Below are 14,347 nucleotides of genomic sequence, written 5' to 3'. Positions count from 1 at the left end.
GTCATTGCAACCCTCCCAATGAGTAACACTAATCTTCTTTCCTAGAAGTCGATTTATCATTAAAAGAAAAGTGTTTTTACGATACCAACAGTTTACAGGCAGAACGTCACGGACTTGCACATGCGGTTGCCTCCTAGGCGTTTAGCAGGGTGATGATAGGTTAGCTGAAGGCCGAGAGGAAACCGGCGGTTAAATCTCAGGCTGTTTGGAACTGTCCTTTCCGGGCGACGGATGGTGGTCGGTGCGCCAGTTTTGCACCAAGTTTTCTGCTCTGGATCCGTCGTTTACTCGCTCACACCAGTCTGTGGTTTCTTGGCCCCACCAAGCAACTGTACTGCGGGATGCCCAAGCCACAGAGCTCCCCACGGCGCGGACACGGACTACAGAAAATCACGATCTGTGAAGTATATCCCCTGTAGTATAAACACAGTATTACTTCCCCGGTAATACTTATTCCGCGGTCGCAGCAGTAGCGAGAAAGTCCAGAGAAAAACCACCAATTCCAATTCGGTTCCGCCGTTTGCTCTCCGCTACCGTTTTTCATAACGTTAGTTTCCTCTATCTTTTTCGTCACCTTATTTTGACATCACAATTTACGTCATTTGCTCAAGGGCAAACAACTTCCTGCCCACTACCCTAGATCAGATCAACCACGGTTGTCGACCTTCCCGCCTTACCCACTCTTCTAAGTACTTATACGTTATAGCTATTTTCTTTTGATTTTTTGAAAATGGTGGATTTACATTCACTTGAGGGTAATGTGACCTAGTTGAAGCCTTGCACCGTGATTGAAATAGAGAGCAAGCTAATTTAAGTAAATAATTTATTACGGCCCGCGAAGGATGTTACAAACATCATAATGGTCCTGAAAGAGTAAAAGTTTCCCACTCCTGGACTAAGGGAGGGACATACGCAGATTAATGTGAATATGATAAGACTTTATTGATCAGAGACGGCAGTTTGGTATGCTCGGTATACAAGTACAAAACAATACCAAAAGCTATTCATATCCGCCAAACAGACTCATACATTCATTTTACAGACAGCTACATTCATTTGCACACTGACATTCAGAAGTCACACTGCCAAAACAACTAAGAACAGCCTCATTCTGTTGTTCCTCCATGCAGGTACACAGAATCAGCGGCCCGATGGGAGATGGAAAAATAAAACCATATGATTGCTGTTGTAACCGTGTTGTCAGTTGACTGCGCACATGAGTGAAGGAAAGCACCTGTGGAGAGGGTGTGGACGTGCAAAGCGGCTAAAGGGTAAAGTTGTTCACCTTTAAACACCATCAGGAGGGTTCGACCTGTTGTCAACGAGGATATCTATGAGCTATCAACTCGTCAAGCAGGGTGCTTCAAAATTCGCCATGAAACACCATGGAGTTTGTCATGGAGCGATATAAGTGAAATGAATTTACAGGTGACTCGTGATATTATAATGGCATAGAAGTTAAAGTTCAAATAATAATTACATAAATTTTTATGAAAATTAAGCCTACTTGTCTCACCTCTAGATAATCGTATATGCAGGATCCTTTGGAATCAGGCTCTTGTAGGTCAAAGCTGTTGAAAGTGAAGGTAATGAAGTAGCCAGGTTGGTTATTAGGTGTTTGTAGGATATACGAACAGTTCAAATTGTTCGGGTACCCGGTAGGAAACCTTGGTGACTTAATCCAGCCGTTTGAAGTCTGCAGTATCATGTCACATGCTGGAATGATAAAAGGTGTCCATAAATATTATACCATAAACTGACATGATAGCATAACAACTATACTGAAGGCATGACACAAAGCTATGTGAAAAGAGTTAAAATTTCACGAAATGTGTGCTACCTCTTCAAACTCTTTCTAATCTTTCGTCCGTCAAATTCTCTGCAACTTATAAATATATATATAGATAGCAGCTGATATAATTAATAATAATAGAGTACAAAATGAACAATAATTTCTAACTCAACATCCCTATGTGAGGTTTATTTTAAAAGATGACGCCTTGATAGAAAAAATGCAATTATAAAAACAATAAGAAACAAGTATTCCGCAAACAGGTATATTAGGAACATTTCAAAGAATAAAAATAAAAAAGCATTTATTCATTCTTTTAATATTTCTTGAGGAGTTGCTTCGTATAGTAAACCTCATGGAGTTTCTACTAAATGCTGAGTAGCGTTTTTTTTTTTTGAGAAATCTTTCTAACAAAATTATTTGTCTGCAATAATTAATAATGTATTGAAAATACTAGTAATGATGACGGTGTTCGACTACTCTTAGCTTTATAAAATATATTAATGAACAAAAATATTAATGCATTTCTTTATGAATAACAGGTCTGATAAAAAAGTTACACTGGTTTATGTACACTAATCATATGTAACTCTAAACGTACATTTTGAAAAACGTATTAATGAAAACTGCATAATAAGAAGTAAATGCATCGATTTTACTAGATAATAGACTAATAATATAACAAGCATACAATCCGCTTTTATTCTCAGGATCAGTAAAGAAAGTGCCCCAACCGCATCTTTGTTGTGAAGATTAGGATGTAGGCAAATTAAGCCTATTAGTGACATCGCCAGAACTTAAATGTTTGCATCTTTTAAAAGATAATTCAAAATATGTCAGTAAATGTCACCTTTTCTCCAAGACGCATTGAACCCTCGTCCAGTATTCTCCCAGTCAGAGACAAACCTCATCGTCAAACTGTTGTTTGTAGAATATATCGGAGGTCCACGGTAGTAGCCATAATATGTTCCACATACTCGGTAGTACAGCCCTGTACTGTAGCCAAAGGGATATGCCCCTGTAAACTAAACGTTAAAAATGAGAACAATAAAATTTATTATTATTAGTTTTTTTAGTCTGAAGTAGAGATTTTACAAAACACGATGACATCGGGAGTTCAGTTGACGCCATTAACCGCCACAGATCCTAAATACAATTATTGCAAATTGCAACGGCAAACTACATGACCTGTGACTGATAGATTGAATGTGTGTGTGTGTTGTACGCAACAACGATTAATAATTTATTAAAGAATAAAATAAAAGTTAAGTACACGGCTTTAGTGGTAATAGCTGCAAGCGTGTAAGTGGTTCATTTAGTCCAGAACACTATCAGGAGTTTTAAGAATCATGTAATCCATTCAATATTCTTACCAGTAAAGAATCTCCAGCACAGTAATACCCGTAATTATAGGGCCTGATGTCAAGGTCATGTATGTCCACCCTAATGTTGAACGAATCTTCCACTGTGATCCTCCACTCGCAGTCTCGTAGGTTGTCGTAGTTCGCCGGGTAGTTTGGAGACGACACAACACCCTCGTCACCATAAATGTCCCCGCCACAATCCCTCAAAACTGGAAACGATATTTAGTTCCTCACAATTTTTTTATGTGTTTAATTTTGAACATTTATGTTGAACTTACAGAGTAAGATTGAAGTTGCTCTTGCTATCGTATCTGATGATGTCTTTGTAGTAGAAAAAAAGTGGACCTATATTTTAGTCCCATTGTTCTTTGCCATAAAGTCACTGTGTGAAAACTATAAACAATCTTTGGAAAAGAAGGTTTCTTACTGGCAGAGTTATTAAAAGACTTGTAACGAGCTGTAAAAGAAGCCCGAGTGAAGCCAAACTCTTCGTCGAGTGTCAGTACAACCACAAGGCGCCGGGTCTTAGATGTTACAGGGACCAGCGGATCAAAACTGCAGGCTCTGCATTTCAAACATTAATTGCTTTTGTTAAATATACACACGCACAATTAATTGTGATCGAGCACACACACACACACACACTCACTAATACTAACACATTCTTTTTGTATACCGAACAGTGATTTAGAGATTTCTTTCCATTATTTATTTTGCCAATAAAACTGATATAACCTTTCTTCACAAAACATTTATTAAAAGAAATGAAATAAGCCTTAGTAATAAATGTTTCGTTACCAGCTGGAGTATTTCAGTCTACAGATATGAGTATTGAAAGTTTTCATAAACTCGTACCGAACAAGTAAACGGTCTTCCGTTTGTGATCCATCGTAAACTTCTAGATAACTGCGGGCAGAGTCGTTACATCCGGGTGTTGCAGATTGGATGTAAAAGTATGTAACTTCGAGCTGAATGACTTCGCCCTCTTGAGCTTCAATAGTCCAGGTGCAGATTCCGTTCCTGTAGTATCCGTTGATGTTTGAAAGTCCATCTGTGTATAGATTGATGACGCCTTCCACAGAACTGTTATATGTTGCTGAACCACATGTGGCTGTGAAAGGAAATAAAACTCATTATACATAGATGCGTAATGTTTAGGTCCACTAATTTGTTTTCATTTCTCATTTATTAGGTAAAATGTAACTTTACAGCTGGTGCAGAGAGAGAGAGAGGCAATAAATATGATGTTGAGAACATTAGTTTGCAAAGTGGGATTAGAACTTCTTTCCTTCATACTTCTGCAAACATAACCGTGAGTCATTCGCACTGTGTAGAACTGTAGCTGATGTATTCCGTTGGTATTTAAAGACGATTTTTACAGCAGTTAGCTTGATCATAGCTATCAGCAGGTCACACAAAATGTGAATAGTTGCATAGTTACAACTAGTATATATGTACAGTCAAATCTCCCTACTATGCCACCTACCGGGACCGAGCAAAAGTGGCATAGTAGCGAGAGTGGCATAATACGGAGGGTTCGTAAAAGCGGCTTTATTTGTTCAAGTTACCCGTCAGTCCAAAGCAGGGGTGGGCAATTAATTTTCCCAAGGGGCCGCATGAGAAATTGGGATGGTTTTAGAGGGCCGGACTAATATAGTTAACTCAGTTTTACCTAATACTGTATGTATAGTATATATATACTGGCGGGCGGGCCGGTCAGAGACAGGAGGCCTTTGCCCAGGTCTGGTCCAAAGCTCTCAAGAATCGTCGGCTTCGCTAGCTGTCTCCTCTCATTCTCCCCCTCACCTCTTCATCCTCCATCCCTCCCAACCACATCCGTGCACCTGCATCCTGTCGCTAGTCGACCCCCTCACACCTTCCCTCTGTCACGTGGCTGTCACCCGGCCAGCGACCACCACCCCCCATCGCCAGCCTCCACCCTCCCTGTGTGCGTGCTATGTTCCATCCCACCTAACTGCCATGTCCCACACTACCATACAGTATAATAATCGAGCACTGCGCGGAATTTTGCAACTTGTGTCTTTTAAGAGTCACAAAAAAGTGGCATAGTAGCGAGAGTAGGGGTGGCATAGTAAATTTTTTTTTACATTGAATTTATAGTCGGGACCGAGCAAAAGTGGCATAATACCGAGAGTGGCATAGTAGAGGGGTGGCATAGTAGGGAGATTTGACTGTATATCCAGAAAGAAATACCAGCTGATCTCTATATATCTATGTAAGAAATACTTACAGTTCTGTGTGCGGTTGTAAGCCATGAAAGTCACATACACATAAAAATAAGAAGTTTCATTGGCAATGTACTCGATGAGTATGATGTTGGATGCCTCATCGATAGCGATCTCGTTGTATCTGGATTTACTTCTATCAGACAAATAAAATGTTTAACAGATTGTTAATTAAATAATCACTTTCTAAATATAATTTAAGAAAATTCGCTGGCAATAATTTCACATTTTCATTTTGGTAAAATGTTCGCTGGTTTTATCTATGTAGTCCCTCAAAGTCTGCGTAATGTATAAGGCTCTCATAATACAGTCCTGACCATAAATTTTAATCAAATAATTCATTATTTCTATGTATTCCTTGATGACTTAGATTATGAATGGATTGAATGAGAGCCGTTCTCGGTATAAACGAATAAGTTAATCTTTTCAGTTATTTTCAGGTTCGTAATTTCGGAGTCATTTTCGCTTTGTTTATAAATTACTCAGACTACAGGAACATAGTGTTAAGTGCCAGTCCTTACAGGTTACATCTTGAACAGCATGAACATATTAAGACATCAACTCTTATTTCTAAACACAGAAACTCTAATTGCAACTCACATTGTGATCAAAGAACTGTTATCTTTGGTTCTTCCTCTGTACATTTTAAATTGTTGATTTACGTTTATGTCATTGTAGCTGATGTAACCTATCATCACGATGGCCAGTCCCTGTTCTGCAGTTAATGTCCATTCACATCTTCCATGCACTGGCTCGTTCTGAGAATAGTACATTTGAAATGGACTATTCTCGTGCAGACGTATGTCTGTACTTCCACATTCTGGAAAATCAAAGCAGATGATGATGATGATGATTGAGGATTGAGGATTGAGGATGTGCACTAATATAGAGCTCTGTCCCAGCCCTATGGGTATTCTCGTAGTGATTTACTCCAGTTAATGCTAATAATATTACAAACTATAATGAAAGCTGCAAAACTATTCTAGTCATAGAATAGATCATACAGGTGCGAGCCATTCTTTTCTTGCTTAGAGTTGTGCAGCTTGCTTCTTTGAGAAACTATAATGAGTTTAGGAACCATAGAAACGATGGAGAGAGACTAGAGAATTTTGAGTAGAAGAGATTGGGGAAGCGGTTTCATTCCTTGCTTAGTCAAGTTATGGGATAAGTTGTTTTTATTGCTTTTGCTATCTCCCTCTCCGTGAAAGAATGGTGAAATGATGTAATATTTGTTTGAAAGAGATGATAATGGAAAGAGTTTATTTACTGGTTGTTGTTGTGATGTAATTAAGTTCAATATGCATAAGCATTGCGGTAATTACCCAGGATAAGAAGTAACTAGAAGAGGAATTACCCAGAGAGGAATCCCCTCGGAAAAGGAGAAGACATTAGAAACTATCAAAGAAGGAAGATGTTTGGAGTAGGATCTTCAGCAGTTGGGGTATATGTCTAATCAACACCAGCTGTGTGTGGATATTGTGGTTATTGTGATTATTGAAGTGGTCTCGTCACCAACCGGGTGTTTAGGCCGAATCAGCACTTGCTGTACGGGGACTTGGAAAGTGTAAGATATCCGAGGAAGATTATTAGAGGAGGATTATGTGCGGATGATTATCCAAGGAAGAGTAGTAGTGTGTTTGATAGTGAACGTCTCTACGACATCATCCAGTCAGTGAGTTGAATTATTTTGTTGAACAGTTGGAGAAACTAGGGTCTAATTCAAAGGAGCTTTAGAAAGGTTGGAAGTTATTCATGACATTAATGTGATATTTATGGTTGATAATCGCGTTTATGCTCACTAAACAGTTTGTCTCTAACTAAGAGAGGGTTTTGCTGTCGTGGGTTCAGCTCTCGTCTCGGGCAACTGGTTTTTTTCTGCATGAGGCATCTGTCTACAGGGCTGGCTGCTTTACCGTGATACAACTTTAGTTGCTGGCTCGGTGTAAACTCTAATTCCCCTTCCTCCTCACTGACCTACAAAGCTCCCTCTACTCTAAGGCTCACTTACTTGGCACTTTGCTCACACGAGCCTGGAACCCAAAGCCTGCGGACGCGTTTATGCTGGAGACAAACCGAAATCTGTAGATGTCTCTCAGGTCAGGAGGAGGTGTCGAGTTGTAGCAATACCTTTGGTACTGCGAATTGTTGTACACCTGAAATCAATTTCAGTCAGATCTTTAAACAAGTACTGACACGACTGTATGCGAAACTGGTGCCATTTTACAACAAAGGCATCTGTCCTCAGGCATCAAATCTTTTCAGGTATGATTTTACCTGTCTGGAGATTTTTTATTTGTTAATTGCTTAAAATAAAACACGGAACAAAGCAAAGCAAAACAAAACAAAAATATGGATACATACAAGGAGAGAGGTCACACACACACACATTCACATTCACACAACTGACATTCACGAACATATTCATGTATACATACAACACGCACCTATACAATATCTTCTGAACGTAAAACTCACTCAGGAACAATAAAGAATAAGCTGTCTTTTAAACTTCCAACTACAGTACTGGGGATACTATTGTGACACAATTTATGCACTAATTAAGATATCGTGATGCAGGTTGTTTTGAGAAAACTATTTCTTTGTCATTTAACATTCTCATCCTTGACCGACGTAGAAAAGGGAAACATTTTAACAGCTGATTAAAATATTATTTCCAGTTGCTCTCTTGTTATCACAAGAGCCTGTCAATGGTATGCAGATGTCCAGGGGAGACGTACCTCGATGTAATCACTGTCACATGATGTGTTCGGCAGGTTAAAGAAGGTGAAATTGATTTGCCAGGTGCTATAAGAACTTCCCGAAGAGAAGGTGTACGAACAGTTCTGGTCCCCGTAGTATTCCTGTGGAAATCCTGGAGACTCGATGGTCCCATTATAGCCCGGTGATATTACTGTGTCGCACACCAAGTGCAGTTACAAGAAAAACAAATCATTTATTAGTGTAGATCAATCATGGGGAATCTGGTACTTTGTTTTTTGTAATGTTGAGAGCACCACAGAAAGCATCTATTTTAATTGTAAACTTGAATATTTGGTTAACATAATCAGCGGTCAATAATAAATTCATTTAAAATCTAAAAAATAGAGTTAATCAAATACCATCAACTAACGCTTAATTTAAAATACATTTTGATATCAAAAATGCAACAAATCGATATTTAATGGAGCTGTTTTTTTAACTTTAATTGTAATATTTTACAGTATGCTCTGAGATTTTCGGCGATTTTAGGACATTCCCTAAACAGTTACTCGTTTTTCTCTGTTGTTTGGCAGCTCATCTTTGTTCCTTTTTGAGTGAAAAACTTCTATCCCATGGCGTAGACCATACAGGATTAATGTCTTTTTCCACTCACAAAGGCAATAGATATAAGCTCGTGTGATAAGGAATGGATGTTAACAACATAAATATAACTTTACACTTCATCCTGTTCCTGACTGCAGAATAGGAAGAACACACGTCAACAAAGCAAGACTTACATAAGCTTGTGGACCTTGATACAACAGTCAGATAAAGAAACAAGAGGAACCAAAGGTGAGCCATTGGCTTTGCCATCCCTCCTCCTAGTTATTGAAAAAAACAGCATAAGAAATCAGATGTCTTCCATGTTTACCCGGGTTTGTATCGGTGCAGATTTGTTGCTTACTCTTCCAGTTGGGAGCGTCTGATATGTTTCTTAATTGGACTCAGTCTTATTCATGTACTGCTGAGAGGTAGCCAACTTTTGCCCAATAATAGGACAACAAAATGTCTCTTAAACATTTGCACGCAAGTAACTCCTGTTCGCTGTTACAGATTCGTCTTACTTTCATCGAAGTACTACTAATAACACTACTACTAATAATAAAGCGTATTTCTCCGTGTAGGTGCAAACTTAAAGCGCTGCACACGAACAGACATCAGACTATACATAAATTACAAGCCTCAGCAATGGATGCCATCATGACAAACTAAGTGCACAAGTGCATGCACAGACACCATTATACTACACGAGGTAGCATAAATACATAACAACTATTATCAGTTAAACAGTCTCTCACCCACCAGAGGTCCCGCGATTTGCACGTAAAACCTTGTAACTTGTACAATGTGTGTAGGGATGTCGCCTCAATATAAAGTCACTTTTGTGGGGAGTGCGATCACCTGGCCGGAGAGTACGATGTCTGGTAGAAGTGAGCTGTATTATCTAGTTTTTATGTTAGGACTTGCAGTGACGTCCAATCAACTCACATTTCACTGAGGCCTGACTGTAACATAGTACAGGTTATGCTATTGGTTACGGAAATGTTCCTCCTGCTTGCATACACCCACCTCCCATACACAATACCTTTATTACTTTCACGGAAAAAGAACTTTCGTCCTCAGGAATGGGTGTCACAGTATCGTTCCTGGCATGCTGCCAGACACTCGAAATGTAATCTTGTTTACCCTGCTCCGTTCTCTGCAATGGAGACACATTTTTTTGCAAAATGAACAATGGGCAAGACCTTCTAAGTAATTGGATGCCAGTCCTTGACACGCCATGCCAGTTATATCTGAATATTTTAATAGGACTGGGGTTAGCCTCCCACAGGCTTTTCAATAAACATTTTAAAGCATATTATCCTTCACCACACCCACAATACGATTTTGCTTTATGCATTCAGAATATTGACAACATCATGTTCATTATGTACTGTTCTCTTGCTATCAACAAACAACATAAGAGGCATACAACGCTGTAATGGTGTTAATGTTTCTTTTTCGCAAGCAAGAAGGGCTACCCCTTTGTCTTGGTTGATTTTGTTGTTGTTGTTGTTGTTGTCCATCTTGTTTTGACGAGTGGTGTATTTAAATTTGAATATTTTAAATAGCGCTAACAATTACCTTATCAAGGCGTTTGAAAAAGAAACTTCCAGAGACTATTTTCTATAGTATTACCCATCAAGCGATCTTTCTCACTGCAAGGAGATATCAATAAAAATCCTGTTTCTAACAGACTGATCTGTTGCTATCAACAAAAAACAAAAGAGACGTTGAACACTGCAATGGTGTCTATGTTCCTTTCACACAAACACGTATGGCTACCCGTTGGTCCGGGTTGACTTTTCTAGCTTTTTTTGTCCATCTGTGATTTATGACCAGTATTTTACATCCACTTTTTCATTGGATTTAATCTTAGGTCAGTAAATGCGTGGTGTCAATATTGTGAAACAGTGAATCTCATGTTCTCTTGCACTTACTGCAACTTTGATGTTCCTTCTAGGTCAATCTAGGACTTGGCGAGAGAGGTGGGGCTTATGAGCTGCCTCGTCTATCCATGTGCTTTACCGAGCGACAGGCACTAGTCAAGGGACAGATGACTGAGGCAGGCAGCGCTCATTGTCTCATGATCAGCACACACACAAACCATTCTAATAAAATATGATCTTTTTTGGTACTTTATGCTTGTATATATCATGTAAAAAATTGTCTTTAATTTCTGACGTGTGACATTCCGATCGGGTTGTGAAATTTAAGCGTAAGGAACAGGCCAAACTAAATGACGAAGTAGTAAATTGTAAGACGCACGCACGAGCATGCTGAAGACCGAGGTCGTGTTTGTGAATAAATTAATCTTGGGCTGTAGAAACAGTCGGCATCATCAGTGCTACACTTCAGGAGCTCTATGTCAGTGTATATCTACACCTGATCCCAGTCTGGCAGACCTACCTAGATATTCCAGGTGTTGAACCTTTAATTGGAACCGCTTTTGTCTTTCAAGTCACGCGTGGTCTGAACATTTCACGCTGGATAGCAACACTGTGTACACAATACTTACAGCGTATATTGGATCCGGCTGCTTGAATGCTTGAATAAAGTCCCCGGTTCAAAGCGACAGCCCCATTGGGAATTGAATTGAATCCCTGCAAGAGGCATTTTCACTTCAGCACGATACATTACACACCGCAATCTGGGTCATCTCTTGACCTCCAGGAAACAACCTTGATTTCCAAAGGTCTTGAGAAGGTTCAGGGTAAAGCTTTCATCGTTGTGCAGTGATATTTCAAAGGATTTAGAAGTCGTGAATTGCATTGCAGGCTCAATAAATCATGGTTTTGTAAATATTTCTAGACTGAGATATAATTACAGATTCAACTGAAAATATTTTTAAAAAGCAGATTATCTTTGTGGCTGTTTTGTTTCTTTAAATTCTGGTGAGAATTATTTTTGATATAAAAATAAACAGTTAACTAGAGGAAAGTTAAAAACAAAACTTGCCAATACCTGTCACAACTGTTTGCAAAATAGTGATGTCTTATGTCATGGGTGGCTGTCTCTTTTGTGTCCTCCCTGGTGACAATGGCAATGACAGTGACAATGACCAGCTTTAAAAATCCCAGTGGGCAAATATTTTCGAAAAGTGTGCATAGATATAAAATGAATAAAACAAAAAACAATTTTATATATCATGTAGTCTGTTTTCTCTGCTGTCTCACTTCTTTGTTTATTTTCATAATTGTGCTTTCCGTGAATTAAAACCTCAGTAAATTGCTTTGTAGGAAAGATAATTTTAAGCAGTAGAAGCCTTGTATTCTCTCTTCAATTGTATATCACCAATCTCAGACCCAATGAATCTTGGAGGGTGTTGATATCTTGTTCCAAACAACTCGCTAAACCTCTACGACCCACAATGGGTTGGAGCGGACAAAATTAATCGGAGCCAAGCAACTGGGGTGTGTGTGTTAGAGAGAGAGACAGTGGGAGAGAGAAATTTCTAAAGAGACAGCATACAACTTGGTAAAGTAGAAGTAGATCACCTGTAGCGTGTCCTGCACACCACCAGAGAGAAACAAACATTAGTAGCTAGGGACGCCTGAGCCAAGAGCTAGCGCATTAAAATGTCTGTAACGGTAGTCACCAGGAGTGAGATCATGTCACGTGTTCTCTACACCAGCTTCACATAATCGCTTTCGGTTAATTTCACTCAGGGTGGGAACCTTTTCTTTGACGAGGTTCATGTTTGATAGTTATAAAGTATTTCGAGTGCCATCCAAAATAATCAACTTAAAACTAAGATTGCAATATTTGGTAAAGCAGTAGTTTGTCCAAAATGTATCATATATATATAAAACAAGGATGACAATTCGTAAATGTTTTTTCCGCCCTATGGAGAGACGATACATCATGTACACTGAACAAACAGAATGGCCAGCATTTCTGCGGTCTTTGAGTACCTCTCACTAACCCCTGGTGTGCAGTGGAGGCAGTTTAAACTTGTTTTACATCTAAGCTTGGCATAGTCGTGAGGTCGAAAACTTGAAGTAGTTATTCACTTCTGCTGGTTTTGAGGGTTAGTAAATGCAAATTAAATGTCTGTGAACATACCGCGTGATATTTTCACACCTTCGTCACGTTAATGCACGTTTGAACCCCTGAGCGAGTCGTTCAGACCCGACTGGGTGAGTAAATCTTGCCTGCGATTGAGAATGACAAGGTACGGGTAAATAAACATAGAAAACCCTCCTAAACATTTTAGAATATACTACATCTAGGACAGTAATATTATTGAAACTTCCTGAAGACTTGAAGCGCGTTCCAACGTGAAACCTGTTTCGGTGCACACAAACATGGCTGCCGAGAGGTCGCGTGAACACAAAGGCAGTGACAAAAAATTTAATGGAACATGAAGTGGTTCTGCAATGCGGATGTCCAAGGCTATGATCTCTGTCATCTGAAACTGGAAGGTTGCCAGGTTGGAATATCGTGTGGTGCAATGGGTTTCCATAGTCGACTCCTTGGACTCTGAGAGTTGGTGAAGGCTAGGTAGCGAGAGGGAAAGAAGAAGGGGACTATCCTTCATCCCCAAACATAAAGGGTTGCTCCAAGAAAAACAAAGTCCTTAAAGCCTCACTCCCCAACAATCGAAAAAGCTTAGGGATTAATTTTATTCTTTATGCTGCTTCAAGGAGGTTGGATATATTTTGTCTACGAGAGGCACTTGCTGATATAGAGAACATATTAAGCAAAAACATTTGCTCTACAATCATAATAGCTACACACTTCCAGCAAAGATATATTTTATTGGGGATGTAGTCTATAAAATTAATTGCATTAATGCATTAATTTTGTAAAGAGTGAAAATGGTAGTACTGTTTTTTGTTGGTGGTTTTTTTTAGCTTTGCAACATGAGGTGTTCCACACTCTCGTAACAGCCTTATGTGAGAGCGATGTCCATCCCCTTACACTCCCTTCCTTTCGATAATCCAAAGTTCTGAAGGATAAGGTGCGCAGTCAGTTACTAGATAAACTTGTAGAGAAGGGCTATGTCGCACACCGGTGATATAATCACTCGGCTACTCACTAAAGCTGCCAAAATTCTTCCAGTATTTTAAAGACCAATTTGAATGCTTTGCGTTTTGTGCATGTATCGGTAGATACAGGCGACATAAACCTAACCTGTAAATTTCAGCTTCCTAAACCGATCCGTTAATTAATTATTAATTAGCAAAGTAAGCGACTCGTACCTGTCATCAACGAGCGCCGCTAACAGTGTACTACGTCACGCTAACGGTGTACTACGTCACGTTGGTACACCATTCACAACATTGCCAGCCGTCAACACTATTCACAGCGACAGTTTGGGTGATTCGGACGTTGAAAGTCTCCCTTTCTCGTGCTAAAGTAGCAGTTTTTTCAGAACCTGATTGTTAATTTTTTTAATCTCTGACGCTGTAGGCGCTGTTTTTGCTTTTAACTACATATGTGTACATGTTTGTACATCTATGACCGCTCAGAAGCTGAAAATATCGAGAAGTCGTCGTACACCGACTAAAGGCCATTCCAGTAAACTAGCAACTTCAACATGTTATATACCGAAGTGCTGAAATTGTTTCCCTTTAAAATTCCTATGCTTTAGGAAAACTGCTTATTTACAAAAGCTCTCGGCTAGAGGCTTCCATGCTTTG

At 39.3% G+C, this 14,347-nt stretch overlaps 1 protein-coding gene across 6 annotated transcripts in view; it reads right to left on the bottom strand.

Annotated features, from left to right (window-relative positions):
* The window catches only part of LOC112557056, a 90,928-nt gene extending 81,213 nt beyond the window's left edge, over window positions 1-9,715 (bottom strand). Inside the window, exons 1-11 of one of the 6 annotated variants that reach the window (XM_025226660.1) lie at window positions 9,461-9,715; window positions 8,900-8,983; window positions 8,141-8,325; window positions 7,411-7,555; window positions 6,003-6,222; window positions 5,408-5,538; window positions 4,012-4,267; window positions 3,584-3,720; window positions 3,166-3,365; window positions 2,643-2,817; window positions 1,517-1,716 (exon numbers count right to left, since the gene is read on the bottom strand). In XM_025226660.1, the coding sequence (XP_025082445.1) occupies window positions 1,517-1,716; window positions 2,643-2,817; window positions 3,166-3,365; window positions 3,584-3,720; window positions 4,012-4,267; window positions 5,408-5,538; window positions 6,003-6,222; window positions 7,411-7,555; window positions 8,141-8,325; window positions 8,900-8,975 (1,725 nt within the window). In that variant the 5' untranslated portion in view covers window positions 8,976-8,983; window positions 9,461-9,715. The remainder of the gene's footprint in view (window positions 1-1,516; window positions 1,717-2,642; window positions 2,818-3,165; window positions 3,366-3,583; window positions 3,721-4,011; window positions 4,268-5,407; window positions 5,539-6,002; window positions 6,223-7,410; window positions 7,556-8,140; window positions 8,326-8,899; window positions 8,984-9,460) is intronic. The other 5 variants (XM_025226658.1, XM_025226661.1, XM_025226663.1 and 2 more) reach the window with 5 other exon arrangements.
* Between the last annotated feature and the right edge of the window lie 4,632 nt (window positions 9,716-14,347).

Source organism: Pomacea canaliculata, linkage group LG2 (assembly GCF_003073045.1).
Source record: "Pomacea canaliculata isolate SZHN2017 linkage group LG2, ASM307304v1, whole genome shotgun sequence".
Taxonomy (NCBI): domain Eukaryota; kingdom Metazoa; phylum Mollusca; class Gastropoda; order Architaenioglossa; family Ampullariidae; genus Pomacea; species Pomacea canaliculata.
This window is presented reverse-complemented; position numbering and strand designations above follow the sequence as displayed.